The sequence below is a fragment of the Acomys russatus genome, chromosome 29, assembly GCF_903995435.1.
Source record: "Acomys russatus chromosome 29, mAcoRus1.1, whole genome shotgun sequence".
NCBI classification, from domain to species: domain Eukaryota; kingdom Metazoa; phylum Chordata; class Mammalia; order Rodentia; family Muridae; genus Acomys; species Acomys russatus.
In genome coordinates this window covers 38,574,477-38,586,055 of record NC_067165.1, presented here as the reverse complement: position 1 = coordinate 38,586,055, position 11,579 = coordinate 38,574,477, and the positions used below count along the sequence as shown (strand labels likewise).

The window sequence follows — 11,579 nt, the reverse complement described above, 5'->3', positions numbered from 1 at the left end:
GACAGGACCACGAGGTACCAAGCTACCACGAGAAGGAAGTATTCCTGTGGGTTATGGTTCAATACTGGGAAAAGCCATTTTAACTGTGGGCGGAACCACTCACTAGGTAGGAGCTCCTGGCCTGTGTGAAACCAAGGTTGAGCTGTACCCTAGCGTGCACGCATTTGTGGCTCTGACTGCAGGTGTAATGTCATCAGCTGCTTCAGGGTCCTGTTTCCCCAACCTTCCCACAGTGATGATGGACTGTCCCTGGAATCGTGGGCCAAAGTAAACCCTTTCTTCCATAGTTCCTATGTCAGACAGCCTCCCCCCCGCCCCCCGCAGCAATCTTTTCCCCTCCTCTCCCTCCCCCTATCCCCCCCCCCCCCCCCCCCCCGCCCATCCCAGGGCCTCCCACTTCCTATGGAGCATTCTGGCTTCATGGTGGGCCTGAGAGCTGGGAAATTTGAGGCAGGCACCTGAGATTTGGCTCTGCTAGGAGGGGTAGGGCTGAGGCGGGGAGGGGTGGGGGTGGGGGCAGGGGTGGGTGCTGGGCGTGGTGGGGGGGAGAGCTGGAGTTTTGAACAAGTGAGGCCCAGCTGCTCCGGGAATGTGAAGAATTACTCAGTCCCACTCTGCAAAGCCCCTCCCCCATGAAGATGCCTGTGGAGCCAAGTGTTTTTGTTTTTGTTTTTGTTTTTCCAGAGACAGGGTTTCTCTGTGTAGCCTTGGTTGGTCTGGACTCTCTTTGTAGACCTTGCTGGCCTCGAACTCACAGAGATCCGCCTGCCTCTGCCTCTGGAGTGCTGGGATTAAAGGTGTGCGCCTGGTGTGTGTTGGTTTTAAAAACGAGTTACACTGATACATCTATTGTGTGTGCGCATGCGCGTGCCCATGGGGTACGGGGGGGGGGTAGGGCAGAGGATAATTCAAGGGAACTGGTTCTCTCCTACTGTGTGGACCTCAGGGATCTAATCAATGTCTTTTGTTACTAGTTTTGATACAGGGTCTCGTGTCATATCTCAGGCTAACTTCAAGCCCCTTACATAGCTGAGGATAGCCTTGAACTTTTGATTCTCCTGCGTCCATCTCTCAAGGGCTAGAAAGAAAAGCCCGTGCCACGCCCTCTTTTTTTTTTTTTTTTTTTTCAGGATTGGGGATCAAACCCAGCGCTAGACAAGCACTCCGCCAACTGAGCTGCACTCCAAGGCCCCTAGGAATGTTTGGGGACTTAGTAAGATGTGTCCGGGAGCAGTTCCAGCCTTCCTTCTGCGTCAGCGGATATTTGTCGCCTTGGGCTTTGCCTGAAGCCGGGTGTGTGTGTAGAGAGAGAAGTCCTATGGCCTAGTTCTGCCCCATATCCCAAGAATCAGAGAGCTGTTCCTCAGGTTTGAGGCCCCACATGAGCCACGGTCTCCTCTCTCCGTTCCCAGATACCCAGAGCTGTTCTCTGAGGACCTTAGCTCCTGTTCCATGTGGTCTGGGCTTGTTTCGTTTGTCTCTTCCATCAGATAGAAACACCACAGAGGGGGAAATGGCCTTCTGTGGGATAGGGCTCTCAGGTAGGACGGGTAGGGGGGGTCTAGCAGTGACTTCCGGAGTCGGCCCGGGGGTTTTCTGTTCGGTCCCTTCAGACATCAGCTTATTCTCAAAGTATTTGGTCCCTGGAAGCTACTGGTGACCACAGGGCTGAATTCCTGACCACTGGCCCAGCCAGACAGCCTGCTCCCCTGGACCAGGGCCACACAGGGCTGAGGTCTGATGCCTCCCCAAGCTTGGCACCCACGCCTGATCTGCTTCTCTTTGGGGGCGGGAGGAACCTCCAGCCTGGCAACTGGGTCATTTCCCAGGACCCAAGGCTTCTTTGCAGGGTTGGCACAGACTGTTTGGCCCCTCAGGGGGTTGGCACTTGCCACTCTCCTTCACTTGGACAAGCAAAGAGACAGAATTAGCTCCCCACTCTCACTCTTGAAACTCTCCAGGCAGTCAAACCATTCCAGGGAGGGACCAGAGAGGCCTCCTGGGAATCTGCCCAAGGCCTTTTCTCTGGTTCCTCTGGGAAGCGCTCTAAAAACAACCAAACAAAATAAAACAAAACAACAAAAATAAAACAAACAAAACAAATCGAAAGTGGGGGTGCTGGTGTGTGTGTGTTATGGGGGGGCGGGGACCAGACCCCACCAAGAGAAACCACTGGCATTCTGGGAAACCAAAAGATCCCCCTGTAACCAAGGCAGTGATCATGTTTCCTGGGCCCTGGGGGAGGGGTGTCAGGGCGTTGCTTATCCCAGCATCCCATCATACTCCCCTGGGATTCTCAACGCTGTCCTGGTCGGTCTGGAGCTACTGCCCATTCAAGTGTTAGTTGCTTGTCCCTTGAAGTCTTTACTTTTCTATGAGCAAATGGTCACATACACCACCAAGTGATGGCTGTTGTAATCTTGCTTCCCAAATTATCCCTGATTGGTCAATAAAATTGCTTATACCTGGGCTGGGAAGAAAAGAGGTAAGGGGAGCTAAGGATTGTGGGCTTGGAGGGTATAAAAGTCGCAGGACAGAGAGAGGTGCAGGGAGGAAGGAGAAAGGAGAAAGGAGGAAAGAGAAAGGAGATCATCATGGGTTAACTTGAACACGAAGCATGTAGCTGGGAAGAGCTTGCTCTGAGGATGGAGAGAATCAGCTCAAATGGACCATGAGCAAGTGTTTTTGGGAATTTTCGGTGGGATGTATGGCTGGGAGATAACAAGGAAGCTTAGGGGGTTTAGGTCTGCCCAGCCCCAGTACTTTAAGGTTACTAAAATCCTAATAGGTGTCTGTGTCTAATTTATATAATAGTGGGTTAAATAAGAACCATTGCATTAATAATCTTATGAATCAATATTAAATATTTATAATAATTCTACAACACACTGCATTTTTAGTTTATAGGCCAAATGCAACTTCATGGAAACTCCAGTGCTCAGAGCATCTCTAAAAGGTGAGCCTGAAGGCAGAAAACACATCAGCTGCTGCTCAGAGATGGTCAGGAAAATTGGGGCTCAGCAGACAGGTCTGACTCCCCACCTTGCCCCATTCACTTCTCTCTGTCCACCCAGATGGACCCAACCCCAGCCTCTCTCCTGGAAGAGCCAGCCACAGGCACTTGCCATGGGAGATTGTCCAGACACCACAGGGAGCTGAGGCAGGTAGTAGTAACACCTCACTTGTTGGGGATTCCTGTCCTTAAGGACCAAAAAGCACACGATGAATGGTCCAGACTTTGCTACTGTCTGGTGCTGAGGAAGACCAGGGGTCAGAGTTGTGTTTAAATTCTAGACCTGGGGGTGGAGAGACAGCTCAGAGGTTAGGAGCACTGACTGCTCTTCCAGAGGTCCTAAGTTCAATTCCCAGCAACTACATGGTGGCTCACAACCATCTATAATGAGTTCTACTGCCCTCTTCTGGCCTGCAGGTGTACATGCAGGCAGAGCACTGTATACATAACAATAAATAAATCTTAAAAAAAAAAAAAAATTCTGGACCTGGCCAAACCCATATCCTGCTCTGAACTCACCTTCTTCTCTGTGAAATAAGCTTCTAAATTCTCCCTTTGGAAGCACGTTTGGGCAGTGAGCTGCTTGGTACCGACACGCTCTGGGGCCGCTACACCCTTGAGTCGGCTTCTTTCTATCTCTGGCTTCAAGTCTAACTTTTCCTCATGAAGTCTTCTTCCATGGCTTGGCAGACTGGGATCCCTGTCTTCAGCCTCCCAGGATCTTCGGCAGGCATGATCACATGACTGGATTTGGCCAATGAAACGGGAATGGAAGTGACACACACACACTACTTCCAGGCCGAGCTCGAAGAGGGCATGAGGTAGACCAGAACAGTCCACATACCCCCTGGGACGCCTCATCTTGGATAGTAGCTTCCCAGGATGAAGAGAGTTGCATGAATAAGTTGGGGTTCCGGGGCAGACACCTTCCCTGTTTGAAGTCCTGGTGATCTGGAGGTCTCGTCTGGCTGACCTTGCCAAGTGGTTAGACCTTGCAAAGGGGTCACTCTGAGCTGTTTGTCATGTTCCCCCTGCCCCCCCCCCCCCCGGCAGTGGTTGCAGGGATTGCTGAAAACCCGACCCAGTGCAAACACCACGTCTTAGGCTGCCAGTGCCTTGTCCGTGGGCCATAAATAGCGGATGCCTGGTATCTCTCTTGCGGACCAGCCCACTTTTATTCAAGTCACCTCATCCTCCTTGCTATGAGCACAAGGGTCCATGCCTGAGGTGCTCAGGTCTGTGTGGCCTTTGTGCTGCTTTCAATGAGCTCCTCACCATGTCAGAGGCCTGAGATGTTCCCATCCATGCCTGGGGAGCCCTTACCTACTCCCTGCCACCCACCTGCAAACGCTGTATAGGCAAGATGGTATTCCTAGCCCGTCACACTGCTCCCCACTCCACGCTGACTACAGTGACATTTACTGAATTTGCTCAGCTAGAGAGCATCAGAGAACCATGGGCGCCTCCTCCCTTGACTGAGACGATGTCAGCTCCTTCCATCCTTTGGGCCCTCCTTCTCCTACCATAAGATATGCTGTCGGGGACTATAACACCCCACAGTGTTGTCCTAAGTGATGGCCTGTCACTATTTCTGGTGACTCAGGATCCTTGCTTCCCCAGATGAATGACATCTTCTGTGGGCATCATCTTGGCCTCTTCACGCAGGGTAGACAGCAGGTGCTCAGTAAAGGCTGGGTTTCCTTTTACATTGGTGGCCCAGTGGGGCCCAGGAAGGACAGACAGTCAGTTGGTATTCTAGCTGTGGTCAGCACTTCTGTGGACCAGCTTTCAGGGATCCTACCAAGAAAGTCACGTATCTGGAGGGGCCTGGCCACACAGCTCTCTCCTCCTCTCTGCCCACCCCTCGTCTCCTTGGGCTGGGCGGAAGCCCCTCTCCTCTTATCCTCTATAGACCTTGAGGCAGACCCCTTCTCTCTCAAAGAATGGGAGGGGGACTTGTGGTTGGGCCTAGCTCCTTCCCAGCTGCCTCCCTCCCAAGGACTTGAACAAAGGAAGCTGGGAAAGCCACCTCTTTATTTTGCTGGTGAGCCAGTTTGCCAGTTTGCTGAAGATGAGAGGGTTTTGGAGGGAAAGGCAGAGTGGCTGGGGGTGGGGGGTAGACTCTCCTGGAAATAGTAGATGCACACTGCTCAGGCGGGTTAGATTGGACAAGCAATTTAACAATAAACCCTACAGAATGAGAAATGTACAAAGTTGCCGGGTGGCTGCTGGCTGGCTTCTTGCCTCCCCATGGGGGTCAGAGTTACACCCATCAGTCCTGCACAGAGGTCCTGGAGTTGACCTGGGGAGCTGCGGAATCTTCTCTGGGGACAGGAACAGTCCTGCTCAACCAGCAGATGTGCACGGGCACGTGGGTGTGTGCCTGGTTTCTGTGGACCCCCCTCAGGCTCCATAGCTCCTCCAGGCGTGCCTTCCTCCTGCCTCTATGTCCTCCCCTTAAAGGTGTTCATACAGGTGTAAGTCCCTGAGAACCTGTGGATCTCTTCCAGTGCAGCCTGTGGGAGTATGCTGAGGAAAGAAAAGATGGTCAGTCAGGTGGGTCACAGTGGTGGGGTCAGCAGTGGCAGTGACAAACAGGGTAGTAGACAATGGTCTCAGAAGCTCTCCCCCTCTTCTCTGCAACCCGCACACCAGTTCCTCTTCCCAAGACAGCCCCTGAACCCTTAGAGTCAGCACTTTCACTAGGTAAAGGGCCCAGTACAGGAATGGACAGAGTTGCGCTCTCAGCATCTAGTGCTTTCAACGTGCTCTGTCTCCTCCAAGACGCAAGCTGAAACTTGACCATCTTTGTGGTGAGACAGAGGTGAACGGGTCATGAGGGGAGCCGCCCAGTCATGGGTTAATGAGCAGTCTGAGGAGTGGCTCTATTGTTGAAAACAGCTCTCTGGGTGTACTTGCCCTGTCTGTATGGGGAACTCTCCATCAGCAGGAAGGTCTTTGCCAGGTGCTGTACCATGCTTAGCTTCCAGAAGCCCAAGATACACACACCTCTGTTGTTGGTTGTTTTTAAGTCTTCTTTCTTTCTTTCGTTTTAACTATGTAGATATACGTGTGCCTTTATGTGTACTTGACCAGAAGAGGGTACTAAATCCCCCGAAACTGGAGTTAACAGGAGGTTGTGGGCTGCCTGATGTGGGCTCTCGGAATTGAACTCTGATGCTCTGTAAGGACAGCAAGTGCTCTGAACTGCTGGCCACCTCTCCAGCCCTCTTTTAACGAAACTAACCGCTCTGTCCCTCTGCCTCTTTCTGTGCGTGCGTGCGTGCGTGTGTGTGCGCGCGCGCGCGTGTGTGTGCATTCGCCTGCTGCAGCACACATAGCAAGCTCAAACATGGATGTCAGGGATGAAATTCAGATCCTCATGCTCACCCACCAAGCACTTTACCATCTGAGCCATCCCCGCAGCCTGGTGCCTGCTCCTATAGAGGACTCCTTGTGCAGACAGTGGGCCATCTTGGATCGAAGGCCACAGGATGCTGGGGTGGTGTGAGTGTTCCAAGTGCCCTCTCCTCACCCTCTCCTCTCCATCCTCTGCCTGCCTGCACAGAGGCTATCAGAGTGGAAGACAAAGGACCAGTTGCCATCATTCCCTTAGTGACATTGCTGCATGGCACAGAGCCAACGACGTGGTGTGGCTTTCCTGGGAGTCGATGTCTGATAACAACAGGGTGAGCCTGGACCAAGGGGGCTGCACTTCCTGACAAGCAGGAGCCGGACTCATGGCTGCAGGGACACAGCCCTCCCTGTACTGAGAGCACACTGAGCACCGAGCAGAGGCAGCCACATGCGCTAGCCCCTTGGGCATGGGACCCAGATGTAAAAGCCTTGCTGCACTCCGTCTGGACGGTTCTAGGTGAATTCAGTGCTGAGATTATAGGCAAGAGCCACCACAGCTGGCGTAGGCTGCTCTGAGGACTGATTCTAGGCCTTCATGCACTCTAACCAGGCTCTCTACCAACTGAGCCACACTCCTAGTCCATCTTTTATCCTTTTGGTATCTCTGCGAGTGCACAGTGGGGTTTCCCAGCGGTTTGGCTATAGGAGATGATCCCAAGTCATTGCAATAAGAAGCAGATGTAAGGAACTAGTTGTTTCAAAGTAAACCAGACGATGGACAGAGCTGCAAAAACAATACCTCTCTTGACTACTTGTCTGGGCTATTTTAGAAAAGCATAGCTGCTTGTCATAAAGATACACTTATGAGCTGAGGCTGGGCTGAGACACCTTGTGAAACCCTTTCTACAAAGACGGAAAAGGCAAGCAAACACATAACACAGTTATGGTAATTTAGTCATTCTGTGACTGTTCTTTATAAATGGAAAATATTATAAATAGAAACTAGTGTGTAAATCTAACTTTCCCTCTCAGTTTTATTTCCTTTATTTTTTTTCCCTCTGAGATAAGGTGTCTCTGTGTAGACTTGGCTGTCCTGGACTTGCTTTGTAGACCAGGCTAGCCTTTAATTCAGAGCTCTGTCTGCCTCTGCCTCCCTGAGTGCTGGGATTACAGGTGTGCGCCTGTGCCATCATGCCCCAGCTGGTTTTAATTTCTAATGCAGTAAGTAGTGATAGATAAAATTCACACAAACAAGAGCTGGTTGGATCCCTTGATAATTTTTGAACCAGACACGATGGATGGGTGCTTGTAATCCCAGTAGTAGTAGTAGAGAGACAGGAGAATCTCAAATTCAAGGCCAACCTTGGCTTTGTAGTATGTTCCAGATAAGCCTGAGCTGCAGTGGGGTCTGCCTCAAACATAAATAAAAACAAACAAACAGCTCAGAGAGCCTTATTGGTTATTACAGTCAGGGGTGTCACTCCTTGACCTCCTGTCTGCAGCAGACATGACTAATCGATCTCACATTCACCTTCTCCTGCTCATTGCTTTTTTCCCAGTGGAGCCCATTAGGAATAAAGGAAAAAGTTGGGCCTGAACATGACGACGAGCTATCTCTCCCCCATTCCATACCTTTTCAAGATAATGAGGATATTCATGGTCCACGGGAGCAAGAGAAGGGCCTGGTTTTGTTGTACAGCTTCCACTGTCCTCCGGGCTACTGTCTCTGGCTTCAATGGCGGGAAGAGGTTGGGAAACCTGAAGGCGGGAAAATATTGGTTTCTCCTGGAGAAGTTGGACCTTCTGCCCTGCATCTTGGTGAGTAGCTAATGTGTGGGGGCATTATTTTGTCTCTTTTGTGTGAGGGACTTGAGGCTGTGAGATTCTCCCTGTTGTAGCCTCAGCATCTGGCAGTACCCGGCACATGTCGTTTTTACCTCACTCCTCTGCTGGAACTTTCTGCTAGGGAGGTCCCCAGCCTGCTGGTTCATTGGCCAGTCAGTCAAACGCTTCCAAAGTAGCTTTCATGGGCCTTCCAGATGAACAAGCAGTTAAATACTCAAACAACAGGGGCTTCCCAAGCCTGCTCAGAGGCATCTGCAACCACAGTGCTCCCTAAGTATGGGGCCCACACACAAATATTCTCGCCAGTTCAAGGATGAGGAAAGGGGCATGGCGAAGCAGGGGACACACAGGTGAACTCCCAGCCCTGTTTCAGCGTCTGTTTTTGATTCTTCCTGCCTTCCTCAGTCTGAAGTGTAGTCCAGCATGGGTGCTGATGGCCCTGACTTCTGTCCCTCTATGGGCTTGTGATCTACTCTGGCACCGGAAAGATTAAGGGTTGCGAGTCATCAGGTCTGTCGTCATTCCTGAGCAAGGGGCAGTGCTGGGGCTCACAGACTGCACCCCTCCCTGCACCTCCTCACCTGTGTGACAAGTGCAGCTTTGGTTGGCTTCTGTGTGTGTGTGTACATGCATGAGTGTTTGTGTGTGTGTGCAGGTACATAACATGTACATGTGTGGCAGGTAGAGGTTAGCTCTCACCATCATCCATCAGGAGTCACCCATGCTATTTTTTTGGCCCAGGTCGTTCATTGGCTTGAAGAATGCAGACTTGGCTAGCCTGACTGGCCAACAAGCCTTAGGAACTTGCCCGTCTCTGCCTCCACAGTGCTGGCATGACAAGTGCACACTGTCTTGCCTGGAGTTTTATAAATGTGGGTTCTGGAGATCGAACTCAGCCCCTACTTTGCTGACTAGGTTTTCTTTCCAGGACAAGATAGTGATTCTTACAGCCCCATGAACTGAAGGCCTAGAAGGTTTTCCAGAGAGGTGCATGCTGAGGTAGCTCACTGATGCTGCAGCTCCAGTGACTGGGGGTCGGGGGACTTGGGGGGCATATCTGCAGTCTCCAGCCTCCACCTGTGTCTAGCACTGTCTCCTGGGGGAAGGGAGCCAGGATGGCAAGGCACAGCTGTATGGGCTTTGGGGATCCCTCCTGGTAAGATCCCAGCAGGAGAACCCAATGGAGAGATCTCAAATCTGTTAAGATTTCCCCTTTTCTCTCCATGGTGGCTGGGAAAACAAAGGACCCTGGAAAGGAGCCAGAAGAAGCCCGCTCAGCTGGCTCAGTTCCAGCCGTGTTGCCTCATTAAGATGACATCGCTCTGAGACTCGGTTCCCCTATCTGTTTTACAGCTCATTTGCAAGGCTTCTGGGAGGGCCAAATGCAACAACAGTGCAGAGGAAAGGACAGTGTCTAGTGGTGTGGTTGGAATGGAGAGTAAATCAGTAACTGTGAGACTAGCAGCAGCCATGATACAGCAAATCTTGCTGGATGCCCACCTGTTCTGTCCCACCCTAGTCATCACAGCTAGGAAACTGCTAAGGGGGCGACAGGTAAAAAAAAAAAAACCAAGGCTTTTCTTTTTTCCTTGTTCTTTCAATAAATAGGAGTTGGCTAAACATAGGTCTTCTGGCCAAGCCCTTGGCTTTCCCGGGCACAGCTACACATAGCTGGTACCCATCTAGGGCTGCCAAAGCTGACAGAGCCAGTTTAATTCCCACATAGGCACTCCCTCCCCCAACTTGTGAAGTAAGGGTTAATATTAGCGATCACTTTAAATATATATACAGGGAAACTGAGGCACGGAAAAGTCAAGTCAGTGGCTGAGGGGTTCCACAGAACTGGGATCCGATCCCAGAACGTCAGTGTAGTTATGAGAATGTGTGGTAATTTGTTTGCAAGGCAGCTAGACATATCTACTTCTGGACATGCTCTAAAGAAACTGTCTTCTAGGAAAACTCATCTAAGGCCATGATTAGTCTTGGAAGAAATATGGTATGGTAATACACTGTTAGAATCCCAAGCACCAAAGCGGCTGGGGCCAGAGATCACTGTGATTTGAAGGCCACCGCAGGCTACAGATAAGACCCTGCCTCACAAAGTAAAACAACAGGGGAGACATTTCTTTTACGAGCAACTTGTGTGACCGAGGGTTTGCGCTAGGTATACTCTACTCACCATTATGTCCCATTTTACCCGCAATCTATCAGGTAAATACTGTTTCCTGCCATTTTACAGACGAGCAAGGCACAGCTCTGAGAAGCAATGAATCTTCCCCCAACTTGGGTGTGTGGTGTATGGCGATATGATGTCCCATATCAATGCCATTTATTGTCTGTGATGTCAGCCATCGCCCCACTGTACAGACTGGCAATGAAGCCTGGCACCACACGGCACCTCGCAGCAATAGCATGATGTCGCCCCAGGTCCTGGCATCCAAGCATGAACTCCAAGTCCGAGTGGGGCCTTGGAATATAGATGCGGCTATAATTTGTATCTATTAATTAAGAAGTTATTGCTGTATGTGTGTGTGTGTGTGGTGTGCACGTATGCATGCTTGTGTGTATGTGTGAGGGGGTCCATGTGCCGCAGAGTGCATGTGGTGGTCAGAGGTCACCTTGCTGGAGTCATTTCTCACCTTTCACCATGTGGGTACCAGGGACCAAAGTCAGATTGGTCAGGCTTGGTAGCAAGCACCTTTACCCACTGAGCCATCATCTCACCAGTCCTGGCTCTAAAATAAAGCCTCGCATCTTTAGCATATAGCTCAGTTGACTTTTGCTTGCTTAACCACTACCACAAAGTTCCCCTGGGCTCCTTCCTAGGCTCTAAACCACTGATCCTGCCTCAGGCACCATAGTTTTGCCTGGTCCAGAATGCCATGCATGTAGAACCATGTAGAATGTGCTCACATGGCTTCTTTCACTCAGCATCACGGATATGAGTTTCGTTATGCAGGTCACATGTCAATACTCTTTTCCCTTTTTTGGTGTAGAGTAGTATTCCACTATGCGCATTCAGTACTGGTGTTTCGTGTTAAGGCCCTGCACTAAAGAAGTGGGATCCTAAATCTGGGGAGTGGGGGTCTGCCCACCAGCATCCATCTCTCTGAGATGCTTCTCGACCGTGGATACAATGTGGCCCGCTGCCTCACCTCCTGCTACCCTGACTTCCTACCGGAACAGATTGTAACCTCAACACACCCTCCCTTCCTTCAGTAGCTTTTGTCAGGCACTTTGTTATAGTAGCTGGGAAAACTAACTGATACAGTGCAGTATGGTCCTGTTGCCTTGGGAACGGAAAATGAGGTTCTGAGAGCGTGAGACCAAGGCCAAGGGATTCTGGGGCTCTTTCCGTAAAGAC

General features: G+C 50.9%; 1 protein-coding gene across 4 annotated transcripts in view; it reads right to left on the bottom strand.

The window, feature by feature from the left end:
- Positions 1-5,056: 5,056 nt before the first annotated feature.
- The window catches only part of Dhrs3 (dehydrogenase/reductase 3), a 33,172-nt gene continuing 26,649 nt past the window's right edge, over positions 5,057-11,579 (bottom strand). For 3 of the 4 annotated variants that reach the window (XM_051170994.1, XM_051170995.1, XM_051170993.1), the window contains exons 6-7: positions 8,003-8,128; positions 5,059-5,542 (exon numbers count right to left, since the gene is read on the bottom strand). In XM_051170994.1, the coding sequence (XP_051026951.1) occupies positions 5,458-5,542; positions 8,003-8,128 (211 nt within the window). In that variant the 3' untranslated portion in view covers positions 5,059-5,457. Of the gene's footprint in view, positions 5,543-8,002; positions 8,129-11,579 lie in introns of all 4 variants that reach the window. The other variant, XM_051170996.1, reaches the window with a different exon arrangement.